Here is a 24,927-nt window from a genome sequence, read left to right as displayed (position 1 = left end):
GCTTCGTCCAGGCAGGCCATAGCCTTCCCACTGACACTGAGCTAAACAGTTTGTACAGGAGAAGACAAAGAAACAACATATCTACGGCCCTGGGAGAAAAATTCAATCTAAACATGTGTCCCCCAATGAATACAACAAGGAAAAGATTTTACAGTGAGTACAAAAATCCAATTTTCATGTTTATATCATTGGGGGACGCAGCACCATGGGACGTCCTAAAGCAGTCCCAATCAGGTGAAATTTGGTGAAGGTGTGCACCGAAGCACAGGTAGCAGCCTTTTGGACCTTCAGCTTGCATGACAGGGCAGTCAGTTCCCGAAACCTGTCTAATGAAAGTGACCATAACCAGGAAGGCAACCTTCCAGAAAAGAGACACGGCGAAACATCCCTCAAGGGTTCAACCTGAAGCACCCCCAGGACAAATTGAGGTCCCAAGGCTCAGTGGGATGCCTGGATGGATGGACCCGCATGAGCCGCCCCTTGCAAGAAAATCTTCATTTGAGAGCGAAAGGCCAATGGCCGCTGAAAATAGTATGGATAGAGCAGAAACGTGACCTTTAAGGTGTAAGACAATCCAAGCCCTAAATCAAGGCCTGGTTGTGGGAAGGACAAGATTCTAGGTGAGGGACATACCATCGGATTGAAACTACGTTGTTCACATCAGGAGAAATGAGCCTTCCACATACGGTGGAACACCTTGGCTGAGAACTTTCCTAGCCTTCAAAGCGGATGACTGGCTCAAAGAGCCCTCAGAACCTGAGCTTCAACAGCTTTGCTGTTAAACACATCTAAGATAAAGTGGGGTGGAATATGGGACCTTATAGTCAGAAAAGGAATGCCTGCAGGCAAACAAAACCCTATTTCCTGACTACCCAATAAATGATAAGGATAAAGTAGAAGTTTACAACTTTTATTAAGCTACGTGTAGCAAGACAAACTATACACATAAATTTTAAAAAATTTCACTGCCACAGACCGAAGTCAGTATAACAGCTGGAGAACCCAGCCGAGTATCAGAGAGTTACGGTGTATGCCGAGTGTCGGCAAACAGTCAGTGCAAAGACACCAATGCCTCTATTAGTATGATAGATACGGCTGAGGCAGGGATTAAAAATTCAATACAGCCCCCCCATTTTTAATCCCTGCCTCAGCCGTATCTATCATACTAATAGAGGCATTGGTGTCTTTGCACTGACTGTTTGCCGACACTCGGCATACACCGTAACTCTCTGATACTCGGCTGGGTTCTCCAGCTGTTATACTGACTTCGGTCTGTGGCAGTGAAATTTTTTAAAATTTATGTGTATAGTTTGTCTTGCTACACGTAGCTTAATAAAAGTTGTAAACTTCTACTTTATCCTTATCATTTATTGGGTAGTCAGGAAATAGGGTTTTGTTTGCCTGCAGGCATTCCTTTTCTGACTATATATTGCACCCGCTGACTACCCAGGGTCAAACTTGTGTTGTTTGTCAGAATATGGGACCTTGGGTCGAGTTGAGTTGGAAGGCAACAAGGTAGGTCTGCAAGCAGGTTCACTAGGTCAGCGTCTTGGGCCGAGAGAGGCCAGTTCAGCGCCACCAGGATTCTGGGAATGCATTTCCTCTTAAGTCTGGTTGAGACAAAGTGCGAAGAGCTCCACATCTGGGGTGCCCCACTTCTCGCAATTTTGATGGAATACGTCTGGGTAAAGATATCACTCTTCTGAATCTAGTCTTTCCCAACTTAGTAGGTTTGTGGCCCAGTTATCCAGTCCTGGTATGTGGACTGCTGACAGCACTGTAACATGACTCCTGACCTGGTGACCATGTTGAAGTAGAGTTCAATCAGTGAGACCCAGAAACTTTGCCCCCAATTCCAGGAGGTTGATCAGCAAAGATGACTCCTCTGTCGACCACGTCCTCTGAGCCATGTGCCAGGCCAAAAAAAAATGCCCCCACCCACACAGACTTGCATCCAGGGATATAACAAGCAACTAGAGGGGAAGAAAATACCGTCCCAGCATGATGGCTAGTAAGGTCTCCAACAAGCATAACTTCTGATGAATCCGAGAGGGCAGGAGAATAAACTTGTACACAGAAATCAGGGACTTGTTCTATCGTTAAAAAAACGCTCCTTGGAGGGACCTGGAGTGGAATTGCATATAAGGAACTGCCTCAAAGGTCGATACCATCCTTCCCAGCACATGCATGCAGATGCGGATGGAAGAAGTGCCCTCTTGGAAGGTAAGCGGCGCCCCCCTCGGACAGCCGAAATGAGTGTGGAGAAACCTTCAGTCTGAAAATATCTTGGGCAAGGATGGTTTCTGGACCTTAGGGTGCTTGCCAGGCAGGTCTGGGCTTGAAAGAAGGGCGTCCGGGATCGGAGGAATGGCCCATCCTCTTATCCGCTTTCGAGAACAACCTCTGGGGGGAGGAGGTAGAAAAGGACCAAAACCTCTGAGAAGGGAGAGAAGTCTGCAGATGATGGGACGTTCTGAAACAGGAGAGAGATCTTACCGCCAGGAGCCTCAGACATAATCTCTTCCAGACTTCCTCCAAATGGTCTGCTGTTGACTAGGGCTTTTCTGGAAGACTTATTGGCTGACCAAGATTTCAGCTAAATAGAATGCTGGATGGCAATTAAATTCGCTAATGCATGGGCATTGAAGCGGCTGACCCAAGGGAAGCCTGAAAAAAAAGTACTTTGAAGCGAGTATTAACCAACCTCGCGTCTCAGGTATGTCCTGTTCCGGCGTACCTTCCAAGATAGCACGGGGGAGAAGTTTACTCCAAACCGAGCAAGCCTTACTCACATGGGCGGATGCGAAGGCCGGGCACGGGCCATAACCTGCGGCCACGAAAACTGGGATCTGGCAGTCACGTTACACCATTATTTCATGAACTGTGTTCCTTGCTGTACAGCAGCACGGTGCTGACGAGTCACTCCAGCCAATCAGCTGCTATGTCGGCTGTGAGTAAAAAGCTTTTTCATTGGCTAAAACACAAGTATAGTTCCATGGCTCCGTTCTCCTACTTCAGCTCATCTTTCGGCCTCATGCTTAGATGCATGAGGCCGAATAAAAGGGGTATTCCGGTTACTACAAGTGATCACTTATCCATTATATAGGTGATAACTAATAGATCAGTAGGGGTTCGTCCGCTAGGACCACCACCGATCACCAGGACGGGGGTCCCGTTCTCCTGCAATCCACCGCCGTGAGGCCGCTGCCAGGAGGAGTTGAATGGAGTAGTGCCAGATAGTGCACCCGGACACTCCATTCAAATGCTATGGCACTGACAGATACAGAGCGCTCTGCGGATTCCAACAGTGGCATCGAATTTGAATGGAGCAGCATCGCTCATGCTCTATTCAACTCCTGGCCGTGAGCTTGCGGCTAAGGGGAATAGCGGACGCAGCACCCCCATTCAGTCGTTCAGTGGTGGTCCCTGTGATTGGGCCCCCTCCGATCTCTTCATTATCCGGAATACTCATTTAAAGCAAGGAATATACCTTTACGGGCGTCAATGACTCACTTTACCTAGAACAGGTTTTCTGTGATGGATTTCCAGCTCCATCATACACTATGTATACTTGCGTCTTCTCTAGGAGGACCGCCCCTCTAGAAGACCATTTTTCACTGCAATTTTGGGTGGTTGTCGAGGTTTCACTGTATTTTATTAGGACATTCTGCATAAATAGAAGGGAGTCCTTCATTTGAATTGCTGACTTGTCATACTACATTTCCCCTGTAGTAGTCACTGCAGGGAAAATGTATGGGCGGGTTCAAGGATCAAGACCCACATCGATCAGCTTATCGCTGATCGCCAGGCGGCTGTTACTAGAAAAGGAGTTGTTTTCACGAGATCCCTGGAATGCAGGAGCAATTTCTGATCACAAATACATGGACGTAAATTACAATTTTAACCAAGGTCTCAAACTGCTCTACTGAGGATTATGTAGCAGAGCTAATAGTCCGCACTCTGGTCGCAAGAGGCCAAAATGTGTTATTTCCTGCGTGCAATAATCACACTGACCACAAGATGGCAGCAGATACCATATATATTGTCATTTTCACCCTGACCACTAGAGGCAGGAGCCGTAAAACTTTTACTCTGTCTTCTGGTTCTAGAGGAAGCAGGAATGCACGTCGGGAGTTGTAGTCCAATGGAAAGAGACTGGACTACAATTACCATAAGACTATAAGATTGTAACGGGACCGCTAATAGTTCAAGTCAGGAGGAGGCTTGGGGAACTCAGACAGGAAATGGTGGCGAACAGCTTCCGGGTGAGGAGGGAGACAGGAGATCTTGTCACTTGATCAGACTGGCAGTGGGTACATGAATGCATTTTATCCCAGTATTGTGTGTAGGTGGAGTGTTATAATACAGGAGGAGCAGACTCCGGTGTCCTGTATCTGGAAATTAATATAATACAGGCGGAGCAGACTGTAGTGTCCTGTGCCTGATTATTATAATACAGGAGGGGCAGATTGGTGTCTCTAGTGACTATAATACAGGAGGAGCAGACTGGTGTCTCTAGTGTCTATAATACAGGAGGGGCAGACTCTGGTGTCTCTAATGTCTATAATACAGGAGGAGCAGACTCTGGTGTCTCTAGTGACTATAATACAGGAGGGGCAGACTCTGGTGTCTATAATACAGGAGGGGCAGACTCTGGTGTCTCTAGTTTCTATAATACAGGAGGGGCAGACTGGTGTCTCTAGTGACTATAATACAGGAGGAGCAGACTCTGGTGTCTCATGTGTCTAGTGACTAATACAGGAGGGGCAGACTCTGGTGTCTCTAGTGACTATAATACAGGAGGAGCAGACTGGTGTCTCTAGTGTCTATAATACAGGAGGGGCAGACTCTGGTGTCTCTAGTTTCTATAATACAGGAGGGGCAGACTCTGGTGTCTCTAGTGACTATAATACAGGAGGAGCAGACTCTGGTGTCTCATGTGTCTAGTGACTAATACAGGAGGGGCAGACTCTGGTGTCTCTAGTGACTATAATACAGGAGGAGCAGACTGGTGTCTCTAGTGTCTATAATACAGGAGGGGCAGACTCTGGTGTCTCTAGTTTCTATAATACAGGAGGAGCAGACTCTGGTGTCTCTAGTGACTATAATACAGGTGGGGCAGACTGGTGTCTAGTGAGTATAATACAGGAGGAGCAGACTCTCGTGTCTTTAGTGACTATAATACAGGAGGGGCAGACTTTGGTGTCTAGTGTCTGTATACAGGAGGGGCAGACTTTGGTGTCTAGTGTCTGTATACAGGAGGGGCAGACTCTGGTGTCTATAATACAGGAGGGGCAGACTCTGGTGTCTCTAGTGACTATAATACAGGAGGGGCAGATTCTGGTGTCTCTAGTGACTATAATACAGGAGGAGCAGACTCTGGTGTCTCTAGTGACTAATACAGGAGGGGCAGACTCTGGTGTCTCTAGCGACTATAATACAGGAGGGGCAGACTCTGGTGTCTCTAATACAGGAGGAGCAGACTGGTGTCTCTAGTGACTAATACAGGAGGGGCAGACTCTGGTGTCTAGTGAGTATAATACAGGAGGGGCAGACTCTGGTGTCTCTAGTGACTATAATACAGGATGGGCAGACTGGTGTCTCTAGTGACTAATACAGGATGAGCAGACTCTGGTGTCTCATGTGTCTAGTGACTAATACAGGAGGGGCAGACTCTGGTGTCTCTTGTGACTATAATACAGGAGGGACAGACTCTGGTGTCTCTAGTGTCTATAATACAGGAGGAGCAGACTGGTGTCTCTAGTGTCTATAATACAGGAGGGGCAGACACTAAGACACTAGTGTCTATAATACAGGAGGGGCAGACTCTGGTGTCTAGTGACTATAATACAGGAGGAGCAGACTCTGGTGTCTCTAGTGACTATAATACAGGTGGGGCAGACTGGTGTCTCTAGTGACTAATACAGGAGGGGCAGACTCTGGTGTCTCTAGTGTCTATAATACAGGAGGGGCAGACTCTGGTGTCTCTAGTGAGTATAATACAGGAGGGGCAGACTTTGGTGTCTCTAGTGTCTAATACAGGAGGGGCAGACTCTGGTGTCTCTAGTCTCTATAATACAGGAGGGGCAGACTCTGGTGTCTATAATACAGGAGGGGCAGACTCTGGTGTCTCTAGTGACTATAATACAGGTGGGGCAGACTCTGGTGTCTCTAGTGACTATAATACAGGAGGGGCAGATTCTGGTGTCCCTAGTGACTATAATACAGGAGGAGCAGACTGGTGTCTCTAGTGACTATAATACAGGAGGAGCAGACTCTGGTGTCTCTAGTGACTATAATACAGGAGGGGCAGACTCTGGTGTCTCTAGCGACTATAATACAGGAGGGGCAGACACTGGTGTCTCTAGTTTCTATAATACAGGAGGGGCAGACACTGGTGTCTCTAGTTTCTATAATACAGGAGGGGCAGACTCTGGTGTCTCTAGTTTCTATAATACAGGAGGGGCAGACTGGTGTCTCTAGTGTCTCTAATACAGGAGGAACAGACTCGTGTCTCTAGTGAGTATAATACAGGAGGGGCAGACTCTGGTGTCTCTAGTGACTATAATACAGGAGGAGCAGACTCTGGTGTCTCTAGTGACTAATACAGGAGGGGCAGACTCTGGTGTCTCTAGTGACTAATACAGGAGGGGCAGACTCTGGTGTCTCTAGTGAGTATAATACAGGAGGGGCAGACTGGTGTCTAGTGACTATAATACAGGAGGAGCAGACTCTGGTGTCTCTAGTGACTATAATACAGGAGGGGCAGACTGGTGTCTCTAGTGACTATAATACAGGAGGGGCAGACTCTGGTGTCTAGTGACTAATACAGGAGGGGCAGACTTTGGTGTCTCTAGTGTCTGTAATACAGGAGGGGCAGACTCTGGTGTCTCTAGTGTCTATAATACAGGAGGGGCAGACTCTGGTGTCTATAATACAGGAGGGGCAGACTCTGGTGTCTCTAGTGACTAATACAGGAGGGGCAGACTCTGGTGTCTCATGTGTCTAGTGACTAATACAGGAGGGGCAGACTCTGGTGTCTCTAGTGACTATAATACAGGAGGAGCAGACTCTGGTGTCTCTAGTGACTATAATACAGGTGGGGCAGACTGGTGTCTCTAGTGAGTATAATACAGGAGGAGCAGACTGGTGTCTCTAGTGACTATAATACAGGAGGGGCAGACTTTGGTGTCTCTAGTGTCTGTAATACAGGAGGGGCAGACTCTGGTGTCTATAATACAGGAGGGGCAGACTCTGGTGTCTATAATACAGGAGGGGCAGACTTTGGTGTCTCTAGTGTCTATAATACAGGAGGGGCAGACTCTGGTGTCTATAATACAGGAGGGGCAGACTCTGGTGTCTCTAGTGACTAATACAGGAGGGGCAGATTCTGGTGTCTCTAGTGACTAATACAGGAGGGGCAGACTCTGGTGTCTCTAGTGACTAATACAGGAGGGGCAGACTCTGGTGTCTATAATACAGGAGGGGCAGACTCTGGTGTCTCTAGTGTCTCTAATACAGGAGGAGCAGACTCTGGTGTCTCTAGTGACTAATACAGGAGGGGCAGACTCTGGTGTCTAGTGAGTATAATACAGGAGGGGCAGACTCTGGTGTCTCTAGTGACTATAATACAGGAGGAGCAGACTCTGGTGTCTCTAGTGACTATAATACAGGATGGGCAGACTCTGGTGTCTAGTGACTAATACAGGAGGGGCAGACTCGTGTCTAGTGACTATAATACAGGAGGAGCAGACTCTGGTGTCTCTAATGTCTATAATACAGGTGGGGCAGACTCTGGTGTCTCTAGTGACTATAATACAGGTGGGGCAGACTCTGGTGTCTCTAGTGACTAATACAGGATGAGCAGACTCTGGTGTCTAGTGACTAATACAGGAGGGGCAGACTCGTGTCTAGTGACTATAATACAGGAGGAGCAGACTCTGGTGTCTCTAATGTCTATAATACAGGAGGAGCAGACTCTGGTGTCTCTAGTGACTATAATACAGGAGGGAAAGACTCTGGTGTCTCTAGTGTCTATAATACAGGAGGAGCAGACTCTGGTGTCTCTAGTGTCTATAATACAGAAGGGGCAGACTCTGGTGTCTCTAGTGTCTATAATACAGGAGGAGCAGACTCTGGTGTCTATAATACAGGAGGAGCAGACTCTGGTGTCTCTAGTGACTAATACAGGAGGGGCAGACTCTGGTGTCTCTACTGACTATAATACAGGAGGAGCAGACTCTGGTGTCTCTAGTGACTAATACAGGAGGGGCAGACTCTGGTGTCTCTAGTGACTAATACAGGATGAGCAGACTCTGGTGTCTCATGTGTCTAGTGACTAATACAGGAGGAGCAGACTCTGGTGTCTCTAATGTCTATAATACACGAGGGGCAGAATCTGGTGTCTCTAGTGGCTATAATACAGGTGGGGCAGACTCTGGTGTCTCTAGTGACTAATACAGGAGGGACAGACCCTGGTGTGTCTAGTGACTATAATACAGGAGGAGCAGACTCTGGTGTCTCTAGTGTCTATAATACAGGAGGGGCAGACTCTGGTGTCTCTAGTGACTAATACAGGAGGGGCAGACTCTGGTGTCTAGTGAGTATAATACAGGAGGGGCAGACTCTGGTGTCTCTAGTGACTATAATACAGGAGGAGCAGACTCTGGTGTCTCTAGTGGCTATAATACAGGTGGGGCAGACTCTGGTGTCTCTAGTGACTAATACAGGAGGGACAGACCCTGGTGTGTCTAGTGACTATAATACAGGAGGAGCAGACTCTGGTGTCTCTAGTGTCTCTAATACAGGAGGAGCAGACTCTGGTGTCTCTAGTGACTAATACAGGAGGGGCAGACTCTGGTGTCTAGTGAGTATAATACAGGAGGGGCAGACTCTGGTGTCTCTAGTGACTATAATACAGGAGGAGCAGACTCTGGTGTCTCTAGTGACTATAATACAGGATGGGCAGACTCTGGTGTCTAGTGACTAATACAGGATGAGCAGACTCTGGTGTCTAGTGATTAATACAGGAGGGGCAGACTCGTGTCTAGTGACTATAATACAGGAGGAGCAGACTCTGGTGTCTCTAATGTCTATAATACAGGTGGGGCAGACTCTGGTGTCTCTAGTGACTATAATACAGGTGGGGCAGACTCTGGTGTCTCTAGTGACTATAATACAGGAGGGAAAGACTCTGGTGTCTCTAGTGTCTATAATACAGGAGGAGCAGACTCTGGTGTCTCTAGTGTCTATAATACAGGAGGAGCAGACTCTGGTGTCTCTAGTGTCTATAATACAGAAGGGGCAGACTCTGGTGTCTCTAGTGTCTATAATACAGGAGGAGCAGACTCTGGTTTCTCTAGTGACTATAATACAGGAGGGGCAGACTCTGGTGTCTCTAGTGACTATAATACAGGAGGAGCAGACTCTGGTGTCTCTAGTGGCTATAATACAGGTGGGGCAGACTCTGGTGTCTCTAGTGACTAATACAGGAGGGACAGACCCTGGTGTGTCTAGTGACTATAATACAGGAGGAGCAGACTCTGGTGTCTCTAGTGTCTCTAATACAGGAGGAGCAGACTCTGGTGTCTCTAGTGACTAATACAGGAGGGGCAGACTCTGGTGTCTAGTGAGTATAATACAGGAGGGGCAGACTCTGGTGTCTCTAGTGACTATAATACAGGAGGAGCAGACTCTGGTGTCTCTAGTGACTATAATACAGGATGGGCAGACTCTGGTGTCTAGTGACTAATACAGGATGAGCAGACTCTGGTGTCTAGTGACTAATACAGGAGGGGCAGACTCGTGTCTAGTGACTATAATACAGGAGGAGCAGACTCTGGTGTCTCTAATGTCTATAATACAGGTGGGGCAGACTCTGGTGTCTCTAGTGACTAATACAGGTGGGGCAGACTCTGGTGTCTCTAGTGACTATAATACAGGAGGGAAAGACTCTGGTGTCTCTAGTGTCTATAATACAGGAGGAGCAGACTCTGGTGTCTCTAGTGTCTATAATACAGGAGGAGCAGACTCTGGTGTCTCTAGTGTCTATAATACAGAAGGGGCAGACTCTGGTGTCTCTAGTGTCTATAATACAGGAGGAGCAGACTCTGGTTTCTCTAGTGACTATAATACAGGAGGGGCAGACTCTGGTGTCTCTAGTGAGTATAATACAGGAGGAGCAGACTCTGGTGTCTCTAGTGAGTATAATACAGGAGGGGCAGACTCTGGTGTCCCTAGTGTCTATAATACAGGAGGGGCAGACTCTGGTGTCTATAATACAGGAGGAGCAGACTCTGGTGTCTCTAGTGACTAATACAGGAGGGGCAGACTCTGGTGTCTCTAGTGACTAATACAGGATGAGCAGACTGGTGTCTCATGTGTCTAGTGACTAATACAGGAGGAGCAGACTCTGGTGTCTCTAATGTCTATAATACACGAGGGGCAGAATCTGGTGTCTCTAGTGGCTATAATACAGGTGGGGCAGACTCTGGTGTCTCTAGTGACTAATACAGGAGGGACAGACCCTGGTGTGTCTAGTGACTATAATACAGGAGGAGCAGACTCTGGTGTCTCTAGTGTCTATAATACAGGAGGGGCAGACTCTGGTGTCTCTAGTGTCTATAATACAGGAGGGGCAGACTCTGGTGTCTCTAGTGAGTATAATACAGGAGGAGCAGACTCTGGTTTCTCTAGTGAGTATAATACAGGAGGGGCAGACTCTGGTGTCTCTAGTGAGTATAATACAGGAGGGGCAGACTCTGGTGTCTCTAGTGAGTATAATACAGGTGGGGCAGACTGGTTTCTCTAGTGACTAATACAGGTGGGGCAGACTCTGGTTTCTCTAGTGACTATAATACAGGAGGGGCAGACTCTGGTGTCTCTAGTGACTATAATACAGGAGGAGCAGACTCTGGTGTCTCTAGTGAGTATAATACAGGAGGGGCAGACTCTGGTGTCCCTAGTGTCTATAATACAGGAGGGGCAGACTCTGGTGTCTCTAGTGTCTATAATACAGGAGGAGCAGACTCTGGTGTCTCTAGTGACTAATACAGGAGGGGCAGACTCTGGTGTCTCTAGTGACTATAATACAGGAGGGGCAGACTCTGGTGTCTCTAGTGTCTATAATACAGGAGGAGCAGACTCTGGTGTCTCTAGTGACTAATACAGGAGGGGCAGACTCTGGTGTCTCTAGTGACTAATACAGGATGAGCAGACTCTGGTGTCTCATGTGTCTAGTGACTAATACAGGAGGGGCAGACTCTGGTGTCTAGTGACTATAATACAGGAGGAGCAGACTCTGGTGTCTCTAATGTCTATAATACAGGAGGGGCAGACTCTGGTGTCTCTAGTGTCTATAATACAGGAGGGGCAGAATCTGGTGTCTCTAGTGACTATAATACAGGTGGGGCAGACTCTGGTGTCTCTAGTGACTATAATACAGGAGGGGCAGACTCTGGTGTCCCTAGTGTCTATAATACAGGAGGGGCAGACTCTGGTGTCTATAATACAGGAGGAGCAGACTCTGGTGTCTCTAGTGACTAATACAGGAGGGGCAGACTCTGGTGTCTCTACTGACTATAATACAGGAGGAGCAGACTCTGGTGTCTCTAGTGACTAATACAGGAGGGGCAGACTCTGGTGTCTCTAGTGACTAATACAGGATGAGCAGACTCTGGTGTCTCATGTGTCTAGTGACTAATACAGGAGGAGCAGACTCTGGTGTCTCTAATGTCTATAATACACGAGGGGCTGAATCTGGTGTCTCTAGTGGCTATAATACAGGTGGGGCAGACTCTGGTGTCTCTAGTGACTAATACAGGAGGGGCAGACTCTGGTGTCTCTAGTGGCTATAATACAGGTGGGGCAGACTCTGGTGTCTCTAGTGACTAATACAGGAGGGACAGACCCTGGTGTGTCTAGTGACTATAATACAGGAGGAGCAGACTCTGGTGTCTCTAGTGTCTATAATACAGGAGGGGCAGACTCTGGTGTCTCTAGTGACTAATACAGGAGGGGCAGACTCTGGTGTCTAGTGAGTATAATACAGGAGGGGCAGACTCTGGTGTCTCTAGTGACTATAATACAGGAGGAGCAGACTCTGGTGTCTCTAGTGGCTATAATACAGGTGGGGCAGACTCTGGTGTCTCTAGTGACTAATACAGGAGGGACAGACCCTGGTGTGTCTAGTGACTATAATACAGGAGGAGCAGACTCTGGTGTCTCTAGTGTCTCTAATACAGGAGGAGCAGACTCTGGTGTCTCTAGTGACTAATACAGGAGGGGCAGACTCTGGTGTCTAGTGAGTATAATACAGGAGGGGCAGACTCTGGTGTCTCTAGTGACTATAATACAGGAGGAGCAGACTCTGGTGTCTCTAGTGACTATAATACAGGATGGGCAGACTCTGGTGTCTAGTGACTAATACAGGATGAGCAGACTCTGGTGTCTAGTGACTAATACAGGAGGGGCAGACTCGTGTCTAGTGACTATAATACAGGAGGAGCAGACTCTGGTGTCTCTAATGTCTATAATACAGGTGGGGCAGACTCTGGTGTCTCTAGTGACTATAATACAGGTGGGGCAGACTCTGGTGTCTCTAGTGACTATAATACAGGAGGGAAAGACTCTGGTGTCTCTAGTGTCTATAATACAGGAGGAGCAGACTCTGGTGTCTCTAGTGTCTATAATACAGGAGGAGCAGACTCTGGTGTCTCTAGTGTCTATAATACAGAAGGGGCAGACTCTGGTGTCTCTAGTGTCTATAATACAGGAGGAGCAGACTCTGGTTTCTCTAGTGACTATAATACAGGAGGGGCAGACTCTGGTGTCTCTAGTGAGTATAATACAGGAGGAGCAGACTCTGGTGTCTCTAGTGAGTATAATACAGGAGGGGCAGACTCTGGTGTCCCTAGTGTCTATAATACAGGAGGGGCAGACTCTGGTGTCTATAATACAGGAGGAGCAGACTCTGGTGTCTCTAGTGACTAATACAGGAGGGGCAGACTCTGGTGTCTCTAGTGACTAATACAGGAGGAGCAGACTCTGGTGTCTCTAATGTCTATAATACACGAGGGGCAGAATCTGGTGTCTCTAGTGGCTATAATACAGGTGGGGCAGACTCTGGTGTCTCTAGTGACTAATACAGGAGGGACAGACCCTGGTGTGTCTAGTGACTATAATACAGGAGGAGCAGACTCTGGTGTCTCTAGTGTCTATAATACAGGAGGGGCAGACTCTGGTGTCTCTAGTGTCTATAATACAGGAGGGGCAGACTCTGGTGTCTCTAGTGAGTATAATACAGGAGGAGCAGACTCTGGTTTCTCTAGTGAGTATAATACAGGAGGGGCAGACTCTGGTGTCTCTAGTGAGTATAATACAGGAGGGGCAGACTCTGGTGTCTCTAGTGAGTATAATACAGGTGGGGCAGACTGGTTTCTCTAGTGACTAATACAGGTGGGGCAGACTCTGGTTTCTCTAGTGACTATAATACAGGAGGGGCAGACTCTGGTGTCTCTAGTGACTATAATACAGGAGGAGCAGACTCTGGTGTCTCTAGTGAGTATAATACAGGAGGGGCAGACTCTGGTGTCCCTAGTGTCTATAATACAGGAGGGGCAGACTCTGGTGTCTCTAGTGTCTATAATACAGGAGGAGCAGACTCTGGTGTCTCTAGTGACTAATACAGGAGGGGCAGACTCTGGTGTCTCTAGTGACTATAATACAGGAGGGGCAGACTCTGGTGTCTCTAGTGTCTATAATACAGGAGGAGCAGACTCTGGTGTCTCTAGTGACTAATACAGGAGGTGTCTCTAGTGACTAATACAGGATGAGCAGACTCTGGTGTCTCATGTGTCTAGTGACTAATACAGGAGGGGCAGACTCTGGTTTCTCTAGTGACTAATACAGGTGGGGCAGACTCTGGTTTCTCTAGTGACTATAATACAGGAGGGGCAGACTCTGGTGTCTCTAGTGTCTATAATACAGGAGGAGCAGACTCTGGTGTCTCTAGTGACTAATACAGGAGGTGTCTCTAGTGACTAATACAGGATGAGCAGACTCTGGTGTCTCATGTGTCTAGTGACTAATACAGGAGGGGCAGACTCTGGTGTCTCTAGTGACTAATACAGGAGGGGCAGACTCTGGTGTCTCTAGTGACTAATACAGGATGAGCAGACTGGTGTCTCATGTGTCTAGTGACTAATACAGGAGGGGCAGACTCTGGTGTCTAGTGACTATAATACAGGAGGAGCAGACTCTGGTGTCTCTAATGTCTATAATACAGGAGGGGCAGACTCTGGTGTCTCTAGTGTCTATAATACAGGTGGGGCAGACTCTGGTGTCTCTAGTGACTATAATACAGGAGGGACAGACTCTGGTTTCTCTAGTGACTATAATACAGGATGAGCAGACTCTGGTGTCTCATGTGTCTAGTGACTAATACAGGAGGGGCAGACTCTGGTTTCTCTAGTGACTATAATACAGGAGGGGCAGACTGGTGTCTCTAGTGTCTATAATACAGGTGGGGCAGACTCTGGTTTCTCTAGTGTCACTAATACAGGAGGAGCAGACTCTGGTTTCTCTAGTGACTATAATACAGGAGGGGCAGACTCTGGTGTCTAGTGTCTATAATACAGGAGGGGCAGACTCTGGTTTCTCTAGTGACTAATACAGGAGGGGCAGACTCTAGTGTCTATAATACAGGTGGGGTAGACTCTGGTTTCTCTAGTGACTATAATACAGGAGGGGCAGACTCTGGTGTCTCTAGTGTCTATAATACAGGAGGAGCAGACTCTGGTGTCCCTAGTGACTATAATACAGGAGGGGCCGACTGGTGTCTCTAGTGACTAATACAGGAGGAGCAGACTCTGGTGTCTCTAGTGTCTATAATACAGGTGGGGCAGACTCTGGTGTCTCTAGTGTCTATAATACAGGTGGGGCAGACTCTGGTGTCTCTAGTGTCTATAATACAGGTGGGGCAGACTCTGGTGTCTCTAGTGTCTATAATACAGGAGGAGCAGACTCTGGTGTCTCTAGTGACTAATACAGGAGGGGCAGACTCTGGTGTCTCTAGTGACTATAATACAGGAGGAGCAGACTCTGGTGTCTCTAGTGACTATAATACAGGTGGGGCAGACTGGTGTCTCTAGTGACTAATAAAGGTGGGGCAGACTCTGGTTTCTCTAGTGACTAATACAGGAGGGGCAGACTCTAGTGTCTATAATACAGTTGGGGCAGACTGGTTTCTCTAGTGACTATAATACAGGAGGGGCAGACTCTGGTGTCTCTAGTGTCTATAATACAGGAGGAGCAGACTCTGGTGTCTCTAGTGACTAATACAGGTGGGGCAGACTCTGGTGTCTCTAGTGACTATAATACAGGTGGGGCAGACTCTGGTTTCTCTAGTGACTAATACAGGAGGGGCAGACTCTGGTGTCTCTAGTGACTATAATACAGGTGGGGCAGACTCTGGTTTCTCTAGTGACATACAGGAGGGGCAGACTCTGGTGTCTAGTGTCTATAATACAGGTGGGGCAGACTCTGGTGTCTCTAGTGACTAATACAGGAGGGGCAGACTCTGGTGTCTCTAGTGCGTATAATACAGGAGGAGCAGACTCTGGTGTCTCTAGTGACTATAATACAGGAGGGGCAGACTGGTGTCTCTAGTGAGTATAATACAGGAGGAGCAGACTCTGGTGTCTCTAGTGACTATAATACAGGAGGGGCAGACTCTGGTGTCTCTAGTGACTATAATACAGGAGGGGCAGACTGGTGTCTAGTGAGTATAATACAGGAGGAGCAGACTCTGGTGTCTCTAGTGACTATAATACAGGAGGAGCAGACTCTGGTGTCTCTAGTGACTATAATACAGGAGGGGCAGACTGGTGTCTAGTGAGTATAATACAGGAGGAGCAGACTCTGGTGTCTCTAGTGACTATAATACAGGAGGGGCAGACTGGTGTCTAGTGAGTATAATACATGAGGAGCAGACTCTGGTGTCTCTAGTGACTAATACAGGAGGAGCAGTCTCTGTTGTCTCATCTGTGTCTGGCTGCTATAGCGCAGGTAGAGCAGATTTGTGTCCTCCTTGTGCCTTCTAGCTATGCTTTATATCCCACCATACAAGGACTGTAGTGCCGGTGGCGTGGACTCTGCTTTGGTTATCATAGGGAATGAGGGAACTTTGATTTCTTTGAAGTTAGAAGTTGTGGTGTCGTCTTTCTGTATTATACTGTAGTAGAATATTTTGCCTGATATTTTATAAAGCTGGAGGAGCAGAACTTGTTGTCCAAAATCTGCTTCTTCAGTGTCTCCCTGCGTTTCTGGTTATAACTACTGATGGAGCAGACGCCGGTGCATTATATGTGTCAAGACTCTATCTTCTCCTTGCAGTACTAATGAAACCGATCCCCGTAGTTTTCTATAGTCTCTATATGGTGCGGCGTGTCCTGCAGCCTCCGCCACCAACATCTCATTCCCTGCTTGATACTATGACAATATTTATCCCTAGAACAACAATTTTAACTCTTCTATTTCCACAGTGAACCTTGCAGTCCCGAAGCGCTGGAACCGGACTGTGGAGAAGAGTTCTGTGTAAATCTCCGGGGATGGACGAGGATAAGAATTGTATGACGGAGAGAATAATAAACCTCACCCTGGAGATCCTCTACCTGCTGACCGGAGGGGTGAGAAATTCTAAGAATGATGTCATATGGTGGGGTGAGGGATTCTGGGAAATGTCTGATGTCACTCTTGGGAGAATGAACCTTTTGTACGTTTTTAAGGCTATGAAAACCTTTTACAGACTTTTTATTTTTTTACTAAAACAATGTGTTTTGTGCAACTTTGAAAAAGTAAAAAAATTTTTTATAAAAAATAATTTCTCCTATTTATCCTGGATACATAGGAGCCGAATCCGTGATGTCAGTGGGACTGCCGGCTTTGGTGACAGTGGGTCCTGCGAGTCTGCAGGATCCACCTCGATCACATTGAAGTTATGAACTTCGATGTGATCGATATCGCCTGGATCCTGCGCTGATTCCGTCAGATCAGCGAGACTGACGGCTTCGGTGACATTAAGTCCCGCCTGTCTCTGACACGCAGGATCCACCTTGATCAGATTCATAACACTCGATGGACAGATGTCTTTTTTTACTAACTATAACTATACACAGGATTACACGTTAGTGAAGAAGACCGGTGTGGAGTATATGACACCCAGCAGCCCGTCAGAAGGATGGAGACGACCCCACAGCCCCGTCACCGTGTCTCCACTGCACTCCATGTATGAGAGAAATAAGAATGTGAAGATTGTAGAACTCACCAATAAGATCGTTCAGCTACTGACGGGGGAGGTGAGTTTTTGATATAAAGCATTATAAATACCGCCACAGGATCGGTCTGGGTGATGACTCTTATTCTATCAGGTTCCTATAAGGTGCCAGGATGTCACCGTCTATTTCTCCATGGAGGAGTGGGAGTATATAGAAGAACACAAGGATCTGTACAAGGACGTCATGACGGAGGACCACCGGCTCCTCACATCACCGGGTAAGAGGGATCTGTACAAGGACGTTATGATGGAGGACCACCGGCCCCTCACATCACCGGGTAAGACCTTCGTTTATATATTAAGTATCGTAAATCTTCGCACGTTTGTACTAGATCTGCCAGGCGTTTCGAAACGTCAGTCCACCCCTGGAACCCCAGCGATCACAAGAAAGGGGTCCTGAGTGTAATTAATTCTCTTTTATGGTCCTAAAAAAAATAATCTGTCAACAGCCTCTAACCTGCTTGTTGATAGTTTCCATTTACCAACAGTATTATACGGCTCAGGTCGGATGGGGGAGTATGAAGCGGGCTCGCAAGCTGAGCCCGCTCCATAGAACAAGTGTCGGCTGCATCTTACACCCGACGCTTCAGTGTAATGAGCGGGATACCACTCATTTAACCCCTTAGATGCCGTGGTCGCTATTGACCGTGGCATCTGAGTGTTTAAAAACAGGGGGCGTCCCTGTAACGTTGCAACGGCCCCGCTGTGATGCGATCACGGGGTGCCAGTGGTTGGCATGGTAGCCTTGGCGGCCTGATGAAGGCCCCCAGGTCTGCCATCTTTGTACTCCTATGACTGTCAGTATAACGATCTACTGCAAAACATTAGTATTGTAGTATATCATGCAAGTGATCCAACAATCGCTGGTTCAAGTCCCCTAGGGGGACTAGTAAAATAATGTTTTTGTAAAATAAGTTCAAAAACCCTATTTTCCCTCAAGCATAATGTAAATAAAATATTAACATAACTGGTATCGATGCGTCCGTAAAAGTCCGAACTATTACAATATATATATATTGGTGAATGCCGTAAAAATGTAATTGCCAGAATCTCTGTTTTTTGGTCACTTCATCTCCCACAAAAAATGGAATAAAAAGTGATCAAAAACTTTCATGCACCCCAATTCGGTACCAATAAAAACTACAGCTCGTCCCGCAAAAAATAAGCCATCACGCCGCTCATTCGATGGAAAAATAAAAAAAGTTCTGGATCTCAGAACGTGGCGACAAAACACAAATGTTATTTTTAACGATCAGTTTTTTCCTTGTAAAAGTAGTAAAACATAAATACTATATAAGTTTGGTATCGCCGTAATCGTATTGACCCGCAGGATAAAGTTAAAACGCCATTTTTAAGGTGGAGCTTCATTTTAAGGAGCGCTTTATCTGATAATCACACACAGGTGATTATTCCGGCACTATGTTTGTGTTTCCTACAGATGGAATCAGTGATATTCCTGCACCAGGGTGCTGCCTCAGTTCTCTTTATACCGAGGATTGTCCACAGGAAAGTGACTGTATCGGGCCAGATCATCAGGTAGACAAAGTAGAAAATACCGAAATGCCAAACTGAATGTGCACGTAAAGTCATAGTACATGCTGGACGGATCTTATACACGATTATTATTATTAAAGGGTAACTAAGCTTTTAAAAAACTTTTGACATGTCCGAAGTCTTGATTAGTAGCGGTCGGAACACTGAGACCCCCACGGATCGCTATAAGGAAGTGGCAGAAGCGCTCAGGTGAGCAATGTGCCGCTTCATTTCTGATCGGCTTTCCTCAGAAAGCCGAGCGTATGGTGTGCGGACTCATGGACCGGTCCGAGGAAAACCGATCAGAAACAAAGCGGCTCAGCGATCACCCGAGTTCTGATTCTTTTCAGCGATCGGTGGGGGTATCAGTGCTCGGACCCCCATCGATCAAAACTACTGACGTGTCAAAAGTTTTTTTAACCTTTTAAAACTTCTGAATTCGTGGTGGTTTAATAGCACTTTCTCTGAAGGGTGAAGATTTGGCTGAGATTAAAATTGAAGTAATAGATGGAGAAGAAGAAGAAACGTATATCAGGAGTGATCGGCAGTGTAAGGAGGAGGAAACTACGGCCGCCATCTGCCCTGGTGAGTAACGATGAATGAATACAAGGAGGCTTCATATATTCTGCTTGCTTGTTCTCTACAGCAGCCTCTTAGGTGTAGTTCACAGAGCAGGTTTGTTTTTTTTTGGCCCTGATTTTGACGCATGAACCGTTTTGGAATAGGCGCCAAGAAACGCCCAAAATCGCCTCCCATTCTTCTTAATGGGGGGCAGAGGCTTTTTTTTTTTCTCAGGCAGCTTTTCACCACTCAGTTTTTGCCTCCGACCTCCCATTGAAATCAATAAGAGGCATAAAAATCCTGCGGTCCTCGTTTGCAGCGTTTTTACGGCAGTTTTAGCATTCGGTAAAACAGCGACAAATATGCAAGAAACAAAGCGTCAAACGTTCGCAATTCTAGATCTAGACTTCCTGGCTTCTTCTCAGTATGTTCTAGCAGTCCAAGCTAAAACAGGTCATATTATTAAGAGAATACAATCTTTTCACCGTTCTGATTGTTCTGCCAAGGCCCCGTAGTTTTGGTCCACCATATTTGGCGCTTGTCATAGCTGCATAACCGTCACTAGATAAATCATTGGGAGAAGGTTCTTGATGCTCCAAAATACACCAAGTTATTGGCCACTGCAAAAACCTATATCCACTCCTCAACATTGAAACCGCAACACCAAGAACGAAACGTTTTGGAATTGTGGAAACCACAGGATCGGTAGACATGCTAATGATATGCAAATGATCAAAAAATGGAAATCAAATATAAAAAATATCTTGATTTATCCCATATCGAGTATGAGTTTCACGTGCAGAAATTAACGCCTTGGCAGCTATCATTGAGGTTATTAATGGTTGTCTGAGGAATGTTCTGCCACGCTGAATGCACCTGGGCACGCAAATCATCAAGATTGGCTGCTGGCAGTTCCCAATTGCCGACCAATGACATGCCAGATGTGCTCGATGGGAGACAAGTCCGGAGGCGCTGCAGGCCATGGTAGCACGTTCAGGCCATGCAGGCTGCTCAGAGTAGCACGAGCAACATGCGGTCTGGCGTTGTCCTGTTCAAGAACGGCTTCTCGGACACTTTTCAGTAATGTCCATACCGCTGGTTCCACGACCAAATCAATGTAACCCCGAGCTCTTAGTGTACCTGAAATGAAGACTAGAGGGGTCCGGCTACCGTACATTATGCCACCCCACACCGTAATAACAGGAGTAGGACCGGTGTGACGTTCCCTTGTGAAGGCCTCTTCATGACATTGCCCACGTGGTCTCCAAACCAATCTCCGGCTATCATTGCATCTAAGACAAAAGTGGAAATCATCGCTGAAGAGTCTCCATTGCCGTATTGCTGTGCACCAAGATAACCTTTTGAGATCGGTGGCGTGTGGTCAATGGAACACCTGTAGCTGGATATCTGGCTCGTAGCCCAATGACGTACAAACGCCTTCTGATGGTTTAGGTTGATACTGGTTGCCGCCCTAGGCTTGGGATGTGACGTCCAATTTCACTTGCAGCACAGAATGGATCACTACGCGCTATTCTTCCAATCAGACGATCAGTTCGTGCAGAGGTTCACCTCCGCACACCCCTTACTGTCATTCCCACTCGTTCTCCCAACCCCCAGGACGGCAACGTTCAACAGTGCTGACATCTCGGCCAAGGCGTGTATCGATCTGCCAGAGTGATAAACCAAGGTCTCTCAGTTCAAGGATTCTGTCCCTATCAGTTTGCGACAAGTGGCGATAAATGGCACGTCGATGAACAGGAGGCATCGCACAATCATCCCGCACCACGCCATCCGATGTTTGAAGTTTATGCCTCCCACATGCCACAGATTGGAGCTCGGTGCTGGAAAATTTGATCATTTTCAGATCTTAGCGACACCTGCGACTTCCTCGATTTGCGAAACCTTACGGCTTGTCCTTCTTGGTGTTGCAATTTCAATATTGAGGAGGGTAAATTTAGCAGCACATAGAGAGAGGTACATGAGCAGAATTTAAAATTCATGTGTATTAGAGAATTATATGCTTTGCTATTCTATAAATAAATGCCTTTCCCGGCGGCTTCCCAATCCTCCATTATTTCAGCTCATGTATGTGATTGGAAAGGCAGAAGTAAAACCTCATCATCCTTGTGAGAAACTCATCCGTTGACCCTGAAAACTTCTTAAAGGCTGTGATTAAAAATAGCATTAAAATATATTATTTTTATGTATTATTTGCATACTGACATATTTACGTTACTGAAGTGTTTAGACAGTGAATATACATTACCTCCAGCCAGGACGTCTATTCACAATCCCGACACTTCGGTAACGTTTCTGTGGTACTTACAGCAGAGCAAGCGTAATCTCGCGAGATCACGCTGTAAATGACAGGTTACAGGGAGATTACGCTTGCTCTGCTGGAAGTACCACAGAAACGTTACCGAAGTGTCGGGATTGTGAATAGACATCGTGTCCTGGCTGGAAGGATTGTCTTTTCACTGTCTAAACACTTCAGTAACGTAAATATGTCAGTATAAGACAGCACATAGTGATCTAGCAGGATCCCTATGCGCTGACTCAATGAATGGAGAGAAGTGCATGACGCTGATTGGTCGCTAATTGGTCAGCGTCATACACTTTGTACAACCCCACTTGGGCTAAAGTAAAAACACGCCCACTTGGGCATTAAGAAACTAATTAGCATAAAGCTAAAATTGCTCCTAACGTGGTAAAAATAGATCGTTTTTCTAAATAAAAAACACTGCTGTCACCTACATTATAGTGCCGATCTCCTTATGTAGAAGACAGGGCACTTATAATGTGGTGACAGAGCCTCTTTAAGAGCTGTGTCTCAATACTTTTGTCGTTTTTGGTTGTAGTGCTGCAGCTTGTATGTCTCCTCTGTACATAGTATCTGCATGACACCGCTGTAAGCGTAACAGTACATTTTTTATGAAACTATATTAGAAAAATGCGTAGTATGCAAACATACATTCCTTTTTATAAAATATAACGTTGTTTTCTTTTATCGCGTACGGTCAATGGCGTGAAATAAAAAATTCCAGAATTGCTGTTTTTTTTTTTTGGGTTACCTCACCACCCCCAAAAAAATGTAATAAAGTTAGCAAAAAGTCTTACGTACCCCAAAATTTCATTAAAACATAATCCAGCCTGCCCTACGATAATAACAAGCCCTCATGTCTACAGAAAGATCAGATAAGTTGTGGCTCTTGGAAGGCGGGGATTAAAAAAAGTTAAAAAAACATAAACAAAAGCTGGCTGCGGCGGGAAAAAGGTTAAAGTGTACCGTCATTTGCACTGATGTCCGGGCGTGGAGAATGGTGGAATTCTTCTGTACACTGGGTGGCACAGTTGCTATGGCAACTGTATGATGCCTGGAGGGTGCCATGCAGTGTACTCTCTAAGCGTCGCCCAGCGTACAGAAGAATTTCTCCACGCCTGATGTCCGTTTGTGCAGGAGAGTACAAGGTACACTTTAAGATAACACACACCGTTTTGATGCAGTTTTTGCCTCCGTTTTTCGATACATTTTTTTTTACGATTTATATACGTGTTTTGGCTTTGTTTTCCATAGATTTATTTGAGGCAGCTGTCATTAGCCCAAAGTGACTACAAATCTAGGAGTACTCCTCTTTATTTCTTCCTCTGACTGCTGTAGCATATGAGCCGGTAATAATGAATATTTTATTTCTTCTTCCTTTTTTTTTTTTCTTTTTGTAGATCCAGTAGATCAAGAGAGCAGCAGAAATATTTTGAACGGACATTTCAGTTCATCTTCTGATTGTGAAAGAGAAGCTTATGTCTTTACTCCAGGAGAAACCTCCACTACCCCAGATATCCCCTCAGTCGTCCAAAGCACTTTTCTATTGTGTGATACTTCTCATCATAAGGAACATTCTCCCGAGAAGTCACAAATGGATGCACCAAGTGTAGATCACAAAGAGTGCAAATTGTATCCTTGTTCTGAATGTAGAAAGAAAGCAAACCTTATGGTACAGCAGAGAATTCTCATGGGGGAGAAGCCATTTCAATGTTCGGAGTGTGGGAAATGTTTTACGTCGAAAGCAAATCTTATTCAACATTGGCGAATCCACACAGGGGAGAAGCCATTTCGATGTGACGAGTGTGGGAAATGTTTCACATGGAAATCAAGTCTTCTGGACCATCAGAGAATTCACACAGATGACCCACAATTCCGATGTTCCGAGTGTCCGAAAAGCTTTGTACATAAATTATCTCTGGTTAAACACAAGAGAATTCACACGGGGGAGAGGCCATTTTCCTGTTCGGAGTGTGGAAAATGTTTTTCACAGAAATCGGACTTTATTAAACACCAGAGGATCCACACCGGGGAGAAGCCATTCTCATGTTCTGAATGTGGGAAATGCTTTACCCAAAAACCACATCTTGTCCGACATCAGATGATTCACAAACATTAACTGGATATTTTTGGGGATTTTTATACGTTTTTTTATTTTGGGGTAAATGTCCGGAAAGGCGATATCAGTAGACATAAGTTATTTATCCATCCTGGATAGACTCTTCATACAATGCCACTCAACAATCAATTTTCAATCTTAATTTAAGAGGGCACCCAAAAGGGTGCATGTGCACCCCCAATTTCATACGGAGTCCAAGAGAGAAAAAAATGGATGGCATGTTTCATCGAATACCGTATACTAGACTTATTCTAGAAGAATTGCTTCGAATCGAGAATACTCCATAATATGGTGCAGTACAAAGCCGCCGTAAAGCGGCATACGCAGAGTGTCTACAGCAGCGTTATACAGAGCCGGGCTATGTGCTAAACCTTGACAAATAAATATATATATATTTAAAAACAGTGGAAGCTCTTATCAAATCCATTTATTTTATAGATTATGACATTAAGGCTCCATATTCAAGACCGTATTGTTTTTTTACTGTCTGCAGATACGGATCCTTCATCATCCGATTATCTGTCACGCTGTTCGTAAATATGGTCTGCAGTGCATTTGTATTAACAGATCCACAACAAAAAGGGAGGCTGCAAATGATGTCACCAATATGACCCAATCCCCCCATTTTCTTGGGTAATCCCCTGCCGTCACACAGCAACGGTTCTGCAACGTATTTGCATGTGCCTATAGACCTGTATGGGCGAGTCAGTGTCGCAATTGCGGACAAGAATAGGACATGTTCTATATTTTGCGGCTCTTTTCTACGCCCCGGACACACCTGTAAATATACGGGAAGGTGTCCGTGGCCAATAGAAATGAATGGGTCCGCAGATTATCCGTAATTATGAGTATAAACTACGGTCGCGTGCGTGGGGCCTTAGTTATGTGTATTTTACGGTGTTGAAAATTCATAACCAAATATATTAATGAAAATGATGTTTGTTTCAATTTTATATAAATATTAAAGTAATATTACACCTTTTGAGTTGGATGATAGTGGCTCGTGGGGCTGGTTGAGGAAAATTTTGGAAAGTGCTGGATTTTATGTAAGAAGTTTATACA

General features: G+C 46.0%; 1 protein-coding gene across 3 annotated transcripts; it reads left to right on the top strand.

Annotated features, from left to right (window-relative positions):
* Positions 1-4,182: 4,182 nt before the first annotated feature.
* LOC142663726 (oocyte zinc finger protein XlCOF7.1-like) lies at positions 4,183-24,847 on the top strand. 3 transcript variants are annotated; one of them, XM_075842532.1, is made up of 7 exons: positions 4,183-4,265; positions 16,542-16,685; positions 17,175-17,354; positions 17,427-17,610; positions 18,771-18,868; positions 19,336-19,450; positions 23,147-24,847. In XM_075842532.1, the coding sequence occupies exons 2-7, from the start codon at positions 16,608-16,610 to the stop codon at positions 23,863-23,865; spliced, it is 1,374 nt and encodes a 457-aa protein (XP_075698647.1). In that variant the 5' UTR covers positions 4,183-4,265; positions 16,542-16,607; the 3' UTR covers positions 23,866-24,847. The 3 variants fall into 3 exon arrangements, with proteins under 3 accessions (XP_075698647.1, XP_075698643.1, XP_075698644.1); XM_075842528.1 differs by having other exon boundaries at positions 4,207-4,309; XM_075842529.1 differs by having other exon boundaries at positions 4,235-4,313.
* Positions 24,848-24,927: the final 80 nt, after the last annotated feature.

Source organism: Rhinoderma darwinii, chromosome 11 (genome assembly GCF_050947455.1).
Source record: "Rhinoderma darwinii isolate aRhiDar2 chromosome 11, aRhiDar2.hap1, whole genome shotgun sequence".
NCBI lineage: Eukaryota > Metazoa > Chordata > Amphibia > Anura > Rhinodermatidae > Rhinoderma > Rhinoderma darwinii.
The sequence above is the reverse complement of the archived record's forward strand: the minus strand, read 5'-3'. Positions and strand labels throughout refer to the sequence as shown.

Excerpts from the sequence above, each read along its gene's own strand:
- LOC142663726 (XM_075842532.1), top strand. The coding sequence starts at position 16,608 with ATGGACGAGGATAAGAATTGTATGACGGAGAGAATAATAAACCTCACC. Across the intron at positions 16,686-17,174 it reads TCTACCTGCTGACCGGAGGG|GATTACACGTTAGTGAAGAA; the intron begins GTGAGAAATTCT and ends AACTATACACAG. Across the intron at positions 17,355-17,426 it reads TTCAGCTACTGACGGGGGAG|GTTCCTATAAGGTGCCAGGA; the intron begins GTGAGTTTTTGA and ends TTATTCTATCAG.